General features: G+C 39.1%; 1 protein-coding gene across 1 annotated transcript in view; it reads left to right on the forward strand.

The window, feature by feature from the left end:
* Positions 1 to 4,253: 4,253 nt before the first annotated feature.
* LOC119024380 (kelch-like protein 25) overlaps positions 4,254 to 14,361 on the forward strand; it is a 52,453-nt gene continuing 42,345 nt past the window's right edge. The window contains exons 1-6 of the mRNA XM_037107146.1: positions 4,254 to 4,477; positions 8,761 to 8,992; positions 9,090 to 9,195; positions 11,125 to 11,370; positions 11,456 to 11,545; positions 11,944 to 12,107. Of these exons, the coding sequence (XP_036963041.1) occupies positions 8,811 to 8,992; positions 9,090 to 9,195; positions 11,125 to 11,370; positions 11,456 to 11,545; positions 11,944 to 12,107 (788 nt within the window). The 5' untranslated portion in view covers positions 4,254 to 4,477; positions 8,761 to 8,810. The remainder of the gene's footprint in view (positions 4,478 to 8,760; positions 8,993 to 9,089; positions 9,196 to 11,124; positions 11,371 to 11,455; positions 11,546 to 11,943; positions 12,108 to 14,361) is intronic.

The following is a 14,361-nucleotide window of genomic DNA, read 5'->3' on the forward strand; positions in this document are numbered from 1 at the left end:
AGCCAACCCCCGGACCTTCACTCACACAATGAAAATCAATAAGTCATGATCGAATCCAAACTGAGTAAATCAGTCATGATTTAATCTAACCTAAGTAAATCAGAATGTGTTGCCCTCCAGATGCCTCATTAGCACAAGCTAACTGCTGCTCAATGTAATTCCTATGGAGCACACGGTCAGAGCAACAGTTGTTCACGGTAAAATGTTCAAAGAATAACATTTTCACATCGGTAGTGCATCAGAATTAAATTGACATGAGTAATTAAGTATGTTGGCAGATTATCCCCGTCTAGATTATAAGATTTAGAGAATAATAACAGATAAAAGTTTAGGCTAGCACACCAGATAATGATCGCAACACATGCAACAGGCTGATAAATGTCAATTCTGTTCTCTAAATATAACTTAATCAAATGCTGTCAATTCATGCTGGTAGTGAGGTTAATGTGTAGGGAGTATGACTGTATTTAAACATCAATTTAATATCATGGCTGCAGAGTGATGGGTGAAGCTTTCGATATGAGGACATTGATTATGAAATGCAAGCTCATAATGTCTCTCACCACCGCATTGCACAGATTCAACACCATCGTCAGTATATGTTTCTAGAAAGGGCGCTATTTTGTGCAGCCCATACAATTATACAATAGCCTACTATATTAGGGCTGTCAGTTTTTATTAGATATGCGAATATAGGTGCAGTGATGCTGCAGGCCAGGAGTACTGAGTGGAGCACAGCGAGACTGGGAACATAGTATGGTGGGTCAGGCATAATAAATCATACTAGATGGGTATTACATTGCAATATTATTAAAGGAATCATTATACATAACTATTGCTATTAGTCATATTATTTGATACACCTGTGCAACATCATGCAGTGCAGTACAACAGCTGTTCCATAAATTCTGTGTCATGACTCCTGTTTGTGTTTGTCCTTGTATCTGGTTTTTGGTTTCTTGTATTTGATTTATGTTGATGTATCATTTGTTTTTCCCATGTCCTCCTGTTTGAACTCTTGTCCTGTTTGGTATGTTTTAGTTTTGAGTTTTCCATGTTTGAGTTGAACTTTGATTTTTGATTTGTACGTTGTCTCGCTGTTTTCTTTTGTTGTTACTTTGTCTTGCTGCTTTCTTTGCTAATTTGTTTTGGGGTTTTTTGGACCCCCTTGGTTTCACACACTGTGATTGTTGCATTCAGCGTTGTGGAGTAAAGCTCACCTTTTGTTTCCCTTATCTTACCTCCTGCGTAACTGCGTTTGGGTCCACCTCCCCTTTCCATAGTCTTCCCTTTAAAGCCCCAACCTGACATTCTGATTTTATAAATCTTATACATGTTCAGTTTTTGTTGACATTGTCAGTAAGGTGTTCATTCCACTTTTATGTTATTTGTTGAAGTCATAGCGGGTGGTGGTGCTATGCGTGACTGCATTATCTCCACAACTGTTGCTTATATTTTTCCTTCAAGTATTTTTAATGGAGAGGGCAAAATATCAGGAACACTGATGAATATAATGCACTCCAGCTCAGCAGACACTTTAGAAATACACAGATTTTATACATGAAGAATGCATGGCAGAGCAGTTGAACTAGATTGTCTTAGATTGCACAAATACACCTTATGACATGGGTGATGAGTCTATGTATATTAATAACAGTAATGAATATAGTTAATTAATAATTCAAGTAATCATACGGCATTGATGCCGAATGCTTGATGCAGTTGGTGGGACAGTAATGTCTACCTGATACAGGCAGGTGGAGGGGCAGTGATGCTGGCTTTATCCTGAAACACTTTCAGCTGTTCTGGGGTTGCTTGATGTTGAACCTAGGCCACTGTTCTTATTCACCTTCTTGGTTTGGCTCTTGCTTCCAGGATGGCCGAGTGTTTCCTCTAAGATTTTTTTTTCAGCAGCGGGGGCAGGCTCTCCGGGGAGCCATGGCGGCGTAAACAAATGACACTTGACTGCAGATTTTACATCTATGCCCAGCATAATCCCCCTTTTTATTGAATGGCTGGCATGGAAAATGTTTTTTTTAAAGGCTGAATGTAAAAATAAACAATAACAAAAATTCAACATTAAAATAATAATAATGATTTCATGATGGGGCTCTAGAATCAGTGGCAAAGTTTGCATCCAGGCTCAGAACAATTAATTTTTCTGGGTTTTTTTATAGAAGTTTAGGTTTTTCTCCTCTACTCTCATCTCTCTCTCCTGCACCGTCACTTTGCTCTCCTGCTCCTTCACTCGGCTCTCCCCCTGATGAACTCTGCTCTGCTTCACTTTGTTCCACTGCTCCTCCCTGTCTAATGTTACTTGTCTTACACGATTACATAAAACATTAAAATTAGATAATTTACACTCACATCACATCTGATTACAAGTGTGAACACAATTTTTTTTTTACCTAACCATCATCATTTGAGTCAGTTAAAGGCTAATGATACCTGACTAGCGTAATCTTAATCAGGTGTCTTTCTCTTCTTTGAGAAATATTTGAAAAAGCTCATCTGAAAATGCAGTTGGCAGTTACTTCATGGCGTGTACATATTCACTTAATGCTATCAATTAATTTACTCATGGTAGCGACACTGAGTTGAGTTGGCACTGGGCCCAATTAATTAAGCTACCAATATGTTACATAACCTTAGCTGGCCATCAATATTTTGCCAATGTCTATTGAACTTATAAAATCTATCATAAGTTTTCTCAAGCTTAAGTCTACCTTTTTTTCTGGTGAGTCGTTGCCCTTTTTTCAAGATGACACTCCTCTGACTCTCCGACCTGGTGTCTGGGTGCTTGACGTGATGTTACTTTCAAGTCCGCACTCTCGCAAGTAATTAATGTTGATGGCACCAGTAAGTTCTTGGGGGAGGAGGGTGGGTCTACTTCAAAGAATAGATACTGAGCAAGGTAGTTACCTAGTTTACCTCAGCACTCGAACACCCGACCCAGTGCAAGACTTTGCTGTGAAGGTGGAGGTATGATGCGGTGGTGGTGTATTTACGACAATTTAAAAAAAAAAAAGAGAAGAAATTTTGAAGGAGTGGGCCCCTCCTAAATGAATGTAGTGGAAACACTGTGGCCATCTTATAAGTGTTTTTTCCTGTCATTTTGTATTTTTTTCACTTCAGTCCACAACCTCAACCTAATAAATCTCCTTATTATATTTCCTTTTACTCCACAGCATAATGGAAGCCTGCTGGAGAGTTCCAGAGCTTCCTTCTCCAACACACCCGCTGGAAGCTCCATGAGGGAGGAACCAGTCTTTGGCCTAAATAATTCCTCAGTGTGGTGAATGACATCAGAGGCTTCTTGGAAGGGGTGAAAATTTGCAACTTAACTTCCCATGGTTTTTGCGTTGTTTTTCCTGTTATGCGTTCAAAAAATCTTAAACTTCCCAGTGGTGTGGTATTTGAATGTTTAAATGCATTGTTTGAATATGATTACCTCACATATTTTTTGTTATTAAAATCTTTGAAGGTGGTTAAATTGCTCCTTCTGACTTTAGCCACTCATGCTTTTCTCCTGTCACTGTCTTTGGGGAAGCCACACATGTGCACACCTTTCTCCGAGCGATCAGAGCATCCCCATGCAGCACAGCACAACCATGGTCAAGACTAAATTCAAGAACAACACAGTGGAAAGGACACAAACAGCTTGACATGTTGATCTGTTTGACTTCTTTTGATACTGTTTTTAAATAATTCATTGTGGTATTAAGTGCATTGGAAAAAACATGGCTGTGTGTGATTTATTATGCATCAATGATTAGAGTAAGTTTGGGATAAGTAAGAATAGTTAACAAATAGTGATAGAATTCCATTTATTTGCAATGAATTCAAATCAAAATGTAATTTATTTGCCATGCATTTCCGATCAGAGCACAGTTATTATCATAATGCTGCTGTGAGTCCAGACGTGTCTGTGAGACTGTTAGTCTGCCTCACTCAAGTCTGAAAGTAAAAAAAAAATAAATAAACAGAATATATTACGATTTTATTGCTGTTGAAGACTGTAAAGGTTTAGTAAACTTTATGGAGTTCAAATCAATTAACACATTATATAAATTTTGAAAAGCAAAGCATTTATTGACCTTTTTTTTTTAACCGATTATTGTGGTTTTCCTAGTGTTTTCTATTGCCCGCTAAGCACTTCCTGGAATTTATGGAGGCTATGGACCACGTGATCGGACAGCGTTTTGATCTTCCGTTGTCTCCACTCTGTCTCTTAAGGCACTCTAGCCCCGGCATGTGGTCGGCAAAGAGCGATTGGCTAGAATGATGTCAATCACGATGAACCAAAACATTGATTGGTTGCGCTAGTGCAGTTTAAAGGGTTTGCTTCCAAAATATAATAGATTGGCAGGGATGGTCAGATCCTCGAGGTCTTACCTCAGGAATATCATGATTCTCTCCACAAAGCCGAGGCTTTTAACATCGTGGAATTAACTTTACATCTACGCATATTTTAAATGTAAGTAAAACTGCCTGTTTGGTTTGTTTGTCCTACAAAAACAGATGCAGATTTAAGTGAAACCGCAATATATTATATGTCTTTACATATCAATTGTCAGGAAAAAAACGCCTTTTCATGGACCACCTCCGGGAATCACACAAAGTTACATTGTGTGTACTCATCAATGCACTATTAAACTGAGACCTGTGGTTTGTATTGGCGATACTTGCGAGTGTTTAATTTTTACAGGCTGATTTCTGATAATCCTACATGGTTCGTGGCAGAGTTAGCGTTAGCTTAACCTCGTTTGTTGCATGTAACGTAGTTCGGTACATCCGAACTTGTTTGTCTCCGTTAATAAGGACAGCTCTATCCATGAAAGTGCACCGCTGGACGTTTTTTAACTGACAACATAGAGAGCGTTAACCACAACCACATGCTACAGACGTTGGTCGAATGCAGTGACCGCAAATTAAAATTTTCTGCCGGTTGCAGTGAGCAAGTTATTCCGTTAGCTTAAAGGCTAACCAGTGCTAGGACATTTCGGAGCAGGAGACTGTTTACAGTTTGAATTCACTTGTTTAATTAACATAATACTTGAGGCCCCCTCGTGTAAGCAAGTTTAGCAAGATATTTCACCCATCGTCGCTTGGTACCCCCTTTTACGTGGCCTCTTTTTGAAATAATTCAAAACTTTGTAACACTAAAATGTGATTATGCAACAGCAGTGGTTAACAATTGAATGACTGATTTACGTACGTTGATATTATACGAGTCATACAAACCTACGCACTGAAATTTATCAGAGAGTATGAGGAGCTTATAAGGCCAGTTTTTAATATAGTTAACTCGCGCATACATACAGAGCTTATACATGTATGCTGGCACTAGGCACTTGCATATCCATGCATTTAAAGATGCATATTAGGGAAGGGAAAATAAAAGATTTGATTGCAGAGCATGATAAAACTTTTTATTTTAAACATGGTTAATTGATCATGGTGAATTTTTATCTAAAGGGGTATTCATTCATTTAATGAATGAATATCCTAAAATAACAAAGTCATTAGCACATGCAATTAACTTCAGAATCTCTCTAGAATCTCTGTTCCTCAAATATGTCTGCGGATCAGGATCAGACTGATTTGAGAGTTTCAACATGGCTGCTGTTTGATTCAAGGGTGTGCCACGTTGGATTTATTTGGACTACAAGGGTACTGTTAATAAATTATTTCATAAATGCTTTACAAATTCTGCAAGCACTGTCCACCGGAGCCACCACAGTCACGTGTGCACCAGAGCTAATCACTGCACACCGTAGCCACCTGCGCACCAGAGCCAATCACTGCAGAGCTCACTTACATACATCCACTACATACCTTAAGAAACAAGCTGATTTATACATGCAGTGGTGCAGCTGGACCTGGATTTTGCCGGCGGTTCGGTCCCGTTCTGTTCCGGGCATCTAAATTGAGTGTTGTGGATTAATGAGACTAAACAAGTCCAGACCGAGTCTGCTCGGGTCTGAGGAGATCCGTAGACGCAAGGACAACAAAGTGGAATCGGAATCTGGATCTTTGTGTATAGCTAGCTGCTAGCCGGTAGCCCACACGGCCCAAGTCCCGAGTCAACGGACGCACCGGCAGGTCCAAAACTGGACTTAGGGTGAATAATGTCCGCTATGCTTTTTCGTGAACATTGCCATCGTGTTTGCTTTGTGTCTGGTGCAGGAAGAAATGGTAAAAATGGGCTTTTATCGCTAAAGTATCCAAGCAGCAAGTTTGGTTGTTGAGGAACGGGAAGTTGTGGGAGGGACGTAGGCGGATGAATGACAGGCAACAACGGTTGGTATAGAGACAGCGATATTGAGAGTTGAGAGATTTGTGACATTTAGCATGTTTGGAGTGTATAGTTAGTGTGTTATGTAGTGTTATGTTGGATTTTATGTTTTTTTTTGTGATTTTAGGTCCATTGTGTTAATACAGTATGTCAAAATAAAAAAAATGACTGTAAAGTCATGTGTGAGGTTATGCTGAAAATAATGACACCAAGCAAATAGTTTTTATGGTGAAATATAATGGCAAAATCAGATTTCACAACAAACCTAAATATCCCTTACACCTTCAAACACAGCCTCATTTGGCCATGCATGAAAAAGCTTTTCTATAAGAATGCCTATTTCCTACAGGCACTGCACTAGTGCTATTAAATAATGCACAGCAGCAGACAGGAACTGATACATTTCAGCCCTAGGCCTTTTTCAGCTTTACCAATGTAGGCCTATATATAATTAATTGCGAGTGTTCGTAAAACTTTTTTGTTGACCGTGCCACTTCTCTTTGTTTACATCCTCACATGATTGACAAAAAAAAGCTTTGTTTACTTAAGGCTGGGTGACACGGCCAAAAGTGTTATCACAATATGTTTTTTCTTTAATATATTGATTGATGTCGGTTATTATCACGATATATGTTAACAATAATAGTAATGTTGAACTGACAGTTTTAAGAATATTCTCCTTAGGACAGAACCCAAAACAAACCAGAAGGTGTATTAGGGTTTATAAAATACAATTATTTATTATCAGAATTAATAGGTGACAAACATTCAACCAAACCAACCAAATGGCTTTATGATAAACACTGAATGAATAAAATGATGTATGTAATTGCTTGTTTCAAACATCTCTCTGACATTTTAGAGGTAGTACACTGAATTGAACATTGTTTAAAAGTCCCATATTAGACTTTTTTTCATCAATTTCACAGAACTGTCAGAGGTCCAGCGACTCTGTATTTGATAAGCATTGCCCCACACCCATCCCTGGTCCTGAATTTCAGCTGTCTAAAAGTCACTCTCCTGAGCTCTCCTGACAGCAGGCCGTTTCCGCCTGCACCTTTTAATGCTAATGAGCTCCTTCTGTCATTGCCTACTTGGAGAGCCCTTCCTGCTACATCACTCTCAGGGAGGGGAAGCCCCTTGCGCTACTGGTAGCATGCACTAATGTTTACGGTGGATGTATATTTAAATGTATCGCTATGGCTCGCAGAGATTTTTTCGTTCAGCCATACAAGTTTGACCCAGAATCGGACCCAGATGGAGAGGCTCCTGAAGAAATACAGACTCTGTGGCTGCAGCAGGATGTTTTAGAATGATTAGTGTGTGTGAATAATGTTAGTTTGTTCGTATGTGTTGTTACAATTACTACCATGTAGCGAAAGCTGTGTTTGTCTCCAACACAGTCTCCAAACTCTTGGACACTGTTCACATCGTCTCTGTCTCCAGTCTGCACATTTCCAGACTTTTTACTGTGACAGCCAAGCTCCATTGTAATATTATTAACATTAAACTTGCTTCAAACGCCATTGCATAGTGGACCGAAGTGCAGCTAACTGGTTAGCCAATTTCACCAGACTCGTTGGCAGCTGTTAATACTATCAAACCGCGTTGACACTTATCGGTGGCTCGGGTGCAGTTGCTGGATCTGGTATGGTATGGTAAGAAATGCATTAAAAACACAACATATCACATCAAAATCAACACACCCATGACTTATAAACACAATGGAAGCTACATTAAAAAGAGCAAGTAGAACTTTACCCTTTCATAGTACAGTCTGTAATGTGTGGTGGCATCTAGCAGAACAGACTTGGAATATAATATTTACTAGTTTGTTTTTAATTTGTGTGTCATCACATGAAAATAAAGCCTGGAACACATCGGGCCAACTGTTGGCCATCCAAAGCATTTGGGGAGACTTGGATGAGTTCAGGAACATATCTGTGTCAGCTCCGATTCAACTTGCGAAGTCTGAGAACACTGGCTGTTTGCGGTCTGAGCCATTGGATACTCTGGTTGTGTGCTAGCTGTATGACCATTCCGATTGGCAGTGTGCTAGTGAAACAGTGCGGTGTGTGGGAGGAGCGGAATTCTGTGTGTACTGCTGAACTCTTAAATGTGCGCTTTGTTTTTTTATGCACGCCGTTCCATCATCACCTGTTTTAATGTTTTCGTTTACTGGCACGAGACTAGTGCCACTCAATGATAAGGAGACTTATTGCATCTCGGCCAAGCGCAGAATGTGCTCCCTACTGTGTAATTGGCAGCCGTTAAAGTGGTATGTTTCAATGCATATATACATCGAGATATAGAGAGAGAGATATAGAGAGAGAGATATAGAGATAGAGAGAGAGAGAGAGAGAGAGAGAGAGAGGTCTATATAATATGAAAATTATATATGTATTTATTAATTAATAATAATAATAATAGGTCGACTAATCTGTCCATATTTCATTGAACAGTTGGTAAGATTGTTCCAAGTGACTCCCTGGAAGTGCCAAACGAAGCTGCCATGTCTGTGACTGTTCACGAGAATCGTAAATCCCGCACCAGCACAGGCTCTATGAACATCTCACTGTTCCATAAGCCTTCGCATCCTGACAGTGTCCTGACCCACCTCAACACAATGAGGAAACAGTGCATGTTCACTGATGTCACGCTATGGGCTGGGGACCACTCCTTCCCATGCCACAGGTAACATTTGTGCTTTTCACTCGTATATCGTTATGGCCTCTGGACTTGTAAACTTGACAATTTGTCACTGACAAATACTGTGTTTGTTTTTTGGCAGGGCTGTCTTGGCAGCGTGTAGCTGTTATTTCGAGGCAATGTTCAGTGGAGGGCTACGAGAGAGTCTTGACAGAGATGTCAATTTCAGAGACAGTATACACCCTGAGGTACTGCTGTTGTTATGACAATTACACTGTGTATTTTCAGTTGAAATTCAAGATTCTGTGTGCTATAATGTTAAACTGCATCAGAAACCTGAATGAAGGCATTCTCAAGGAGTTGTTTCCATGTGTTTTTTGTAAAACCAAGCTGAAGTTCACTTTCCCCAGCATATTGTTGACATTTTTGGGAGATTCAAGTGGTCCTGACATTCTGGCATATTAATGTTTGTACAACCCCGCTTTCCACTATGTTGACAATCATTTATCCACTTCAGGCAAAGAGTCACAATCCTGTGGTTTTACATAATGATTGGAAATGAGGGGAGAGAATGGCATGTAAAAGTGGTCCCCTGGCCAGCATTAAACAGTAGCATTTTATGATTAGTGCTTCTCCACCAGTGGTGTATAAAGTACTGACATGCTATACTTGGGTAAAAGTAAAGATCCCTTACTTGAAAATGACTCTGGTAAAAGTAAAAGTTGCCCATGACAAAATTACTTGAGTAAAAGTCTTAAAGTAGCTTACATCAAATGTACTTGAGTATCAAAAGTATTTGTCAGGTATTGAAATGTACTTGCATAACAAAAGTAAAAGTACAAAGAAATAAATAAACAGCCAGAAATGTAATTCTTCAATTTAAACTTTATTAACAGTAGGGCTGCAAGTAACAGTTATTTGTATTGCTGATTAATCAGTCGATTATGTTTTCCAGTAATCTATTAGTTGTTGGTTCAATAGTGTGCCAGAAAATGGTTGAAACTGTGGATCAGTTTCCTAAAGCACAAGATGATATCTTCAAATGTTTTGTTTTGTCCACAACTTAAAGATTTTCAGGTTACTGCCATAGATGAGGAAAGAAACCAGAAAATGTTCATTTAAGAAGCTGGAATTTGAGAATTCTTACAATATGACTCAAAACAATTAATCTGTGATCAGAATTGTGATGTTAATACAATATCATTGCAGTTCTAATTAACAGTTATAATGCACTTAAGTAAAAGTAAAAGTTGAAACAAATATAAAAACTTAAGTATAAATACTCCCAACATCTATTTAAGTACTACAAAGTACCAAAGTACTTTACTTTTACTGTACGTCATGACTATACACCACTGCTCTCCACCAAGCCAACAGGGCAGCTTCCCAGCTAGATGTTTAAGGAAGATATTGATATCTGAAGTAAAAAAACAAACAAAAAACTGGTAACAATGTATATGATATTCATAGACTTACTCCAGAGCACCTGTCTCCACAGTTGACCTGCTGTGTGTGTGATGGTTTATGTTTTGTGCTACACAATTTAACTGCCATGATACTACCTACAATCAGCAAATAAAGTTGGATCCTATTTATTTACTTTGTGGGCTCATTGCTCAGCTTGTTATCACATACTGACTTTCTCTTTGTGTCACTCTCTTTTGAATGGATGGAATGAATTGATCATTTTAAAAATAAATTAATGTCCATCCCAAGTTCAAAAATTAAATAACTAGTAGAAGCATCCACCAGACCATTATTGACAAATCAGTGACAAGCAAACCTTATCCCCATTAGCTATGTGATGTGGTCAGATAACTCCTCATATCATATAAGGTATTCAAGTCAAGTCAATTTTATTTAGTGTGTATAAAAAGTATTCACCCCCTTGGGTATTTACCGCTTTAATTGCTTTTATAAGTCAGTATAATGGTGCTTTTTGACAAAAAGTAATGTCAGTTGATAAAAAAAACCCAAAACAAAACAAAAACTATGTGATACAAAATAAGTGAATGCAAATGTATTCACCCACTTTTAAAGTGACTGATCTTCTTGCTGTGAAGCGACAGAGCTAACCACTGAACCACTGTGCTGCCTTACTAGACCTGCAGAAGTCAGAAGTGATTGTGTCAGTAATATCACTATGCCAATGGGTAAATATTTATCTTGTCCTCCAGGTCTTGGAGCTTCTGCTGGACTTCGCCTATTCCTCTCGAGTCATCATAAATGAGGAGAATGCTGAGTCATTGTTAGAGGCGGGTGACATGTTGCAGTTTCATGACATCCGCGATGCAGCTGCAGAGTTTTTAGAAAAAAACCTGCACGCATCCAACTGCCTTGGGATGATGCTGTTGTCAGATGCTCATCAGTGTAAAAGACTATATGAACTGTCGTGGAGGATGTGTCTGTTGCACTATGAGACGGTAATGACTACTCAGTGTAGTTGAAATTACCTTCTACAGTTTTAATTGAGATGCATGTAATGGAAGTGTTTATGTGTCCTTTTAGGTTAGAGATTCAGAGGACTTCTATATTCTGTCCAAAGATAAACTGTTGGAGCTGATACTTAGCGATGAATTGGAGATAGAAGATGAACAGGTGAGGGATCCTCTCTTTCCTCTTAATTTAGTTCCTCCTTTTTTCCATAGAATTGTCAGTTCCTTTTTTTGTGTGTCCAAATGAATTTAGATCTATCTGTTACAGCAGTGGTACTCAAACATTTTCTGGCATGGCCCATGTTCAGGAGCCAAAGAATGTCTGTCCAGTTCATATTTAAAGAAATTAAATCAGCGTCAGTGTGAAAGCAAAATAGTTGTTGATGTTTTCCTTTTGAAAACATAAACAACAACATCAACCTTATTTTTCAGGGGGGCCCACACCCAGTTTGAGAGCCATTATATTACAACAAATGGTGGACGGCTAACAAAAGTAACTCGACCAGTTAAAAGTTTGTTTTTTAATATTTCATGCTTGGTCATTCTTTTACCTTGTGGCAGGTTGTGTTTAACTCTGTGATGCGGTGGGTTCGGAATGACTTGGAGGGTCGGCGTCACCATTTACCAGAGCTGCTGAGGGGAATCAGATTAGCTCTATTGCCATCTGAATGTCTGATGGAGGCTGTAGCCTGTGAAGAGCTGGTTATGGCTGACAAGAGGAGCAGGTAGGCTGTGTCGGGGATCTTATGACATAGAGTTGGTTTCTGTCTCTGTCCTGTTCTATTTCTTCATTTTATACTGCCATTGTTTAAAATATGAACATATACATTTAAATGTTTCCAATAATTGTATTATGTCGCTACTGTAGCGAGAAGTTCCTTGGGCCTGCCGGAACTGCAGCTGGTAGCTCTCAGCAGCTGTTGAGCCCAGCCTAATCCAAGAGAAAAGGATTTCAGAGGGCAAGGGTTTAGGAGGAAGAGCTGGGGGGCAAGGCAGGCCAATGGGAGAAGAAAGAGAACAAATATAGTGCTGGAGTTTTGATAACCTGGTCAGACTGGACAGATCCCCTTGTCACCCTCATCAGAAGTAGATAAAAACTGTGTCTCTCGCTGTCTTGCACCTAGGTGTGAAGCCTGCATAATTCTAAGGGTAACTGAGTTCAATTCAGGGTTAATTTTGAAACCCACAATGAAAGACTTTCTGTCACATTCCTGAAACCAAGCCTGAGCAGTGTGCATGGTCCCGTGGAAGAGGGGCACTGCCACCAAGTAATGCTGTAGCCATAAGGGAGTGCACTTGGTATGCGGCAGTGTCTTAGTGATTGGAATGGCAGTTCTTTTTACTGTACTGAATCTCTAGAATCCGTTCATTAAAATGATTCGTTGAAAAGATTTGTTCACCAAATCGTTAAGTGCTCTCCAACTCCCTGAATTGATAAACAGCCAAACGATGCGTCATTCAGTTCATGATTCAGCCCTTGAAGGTCCAACTCTGCCCACAATACAATTTCTGGAGCCGTTCCAGTTGAGAAGAAAGACTATGAAAGTCCATCATGTCGGTGAGTGTTAAATGTCAAAGCCTCATTCAGATGTAATGAGGAGTAAAATAAGTTTTATTGCAGAGAATTGTTGTTACGTTAGGAAACTAAACTGTAAACTTAATTTATGGGTTAATGTTACCCAACTCAATGTTTGCTAACTAGATAACTATGTTGCATATCAAGAAATGTTGGGTTAACGTTAATTAACGTTACTGTTAGGGTTAGGTACTTTTCTCCAAGCGCTCTCCTGTTTTGTCCAAGTCTCTGTCTATCTGTTTCTGTCCCGGAGCTCCCGAGCTCCAGTCTCTGTATGCGTATGGAGTGTGGTAGTAGTACTGGCTAACGAGCTCTGGGGCCCCGAACGCACGGAGCATTAGCCCCTGTTAGCACAACAATAGCCCAGCTGGCTTTTCTCGCTTGTTGTGTCATTCCGAGCTGGGGCTTTGTACCACCATACTGCTGTACACGCATACAGAGACCGAACAATAAAGGAGAGTGCTTGGAGAAAAGTCAGGGAGGAAGTTGGACTACCTGCTAAGTTATGAAAATATGTATGTTAATTGATTACAGCAGTCTGATGTACTTTACTATGTACCTAAAGATGGCAGTGAAAACTTGTTTGTTTTTAACAGTGCTGATAGAAGTTGTTGCAAAGACTGTAGTGTGTTGACCAAGTACTAGAAACCTAATTTATTGCCATTCCATAATGCAATAATGATGGTCTCATGCAGTGGTAAAAGAAAAAGAATAAATATGGATATAAATAATTTAATAACTAATAATTGTAGCCCTTTACAACTGACACAACTAAACATTGCAATTATTATTTAATAATAATGATAATAATAATAATAATACTATAATTATTTTTATCTATAATTTTATTTAGTTCAAAAGACCGTGTCCAGGATGCTGTGAATGTTAGTCCAAAAAGTAGCCATAGAGGGGCAACTCAAACTATGTTGTGTTCAGTTCATTGCCTTTTGTTAATAAATTACTGTTCTTAAACCATTCATAGTGTGTCTCCCACATTTGTCATGGCCAGAGAGCCAGGTTATGATGGCAGCTACAGAGTTTTGTTCTTACCCTAGGTATTTTCCCTTCCCATATGTATCTGGATGATGATTTGTCCCATTTCCAAAACTGTTCATCTACAGGTACTGAATGAAAATGGCATAACACCCCGTGTTATTTTTAAAACATTGTTTTTACCGTGGATGTCAAATCCAGGTTCCAATCATATTAATCAAAGGACACTCAAAAGCTTGGTATCGTAATAGCAGTTAAAAGTTCATTTTTTATCTTGTTGATCCTGTTGTACTACAGTAAAAAATATTTTCATGGATAAGATACATTTTAGTATCTTCAGCGGTGGCACCAGAAAATTATTATTGGGGGGGCAATGAGGGGGTCTGATTGTTTATAGGAGGTGCTAGTGA

Source organism: Acanthopagrus latus, chromosome 8 (assembly GCF_904848185.1).
Source record: "Acanthopagrus latus isolate v.2019 chromosome 8, fAcaLat1.1, whole genome shotgun sequence".
Classification (NCBI taxonomy): domain Eukaryota; kingdom Metazoa; phylum Chordata; class Actinopteri; order Spariformes; family Sparidae; genus Acanthopagrus; species Acanthopagrus latus.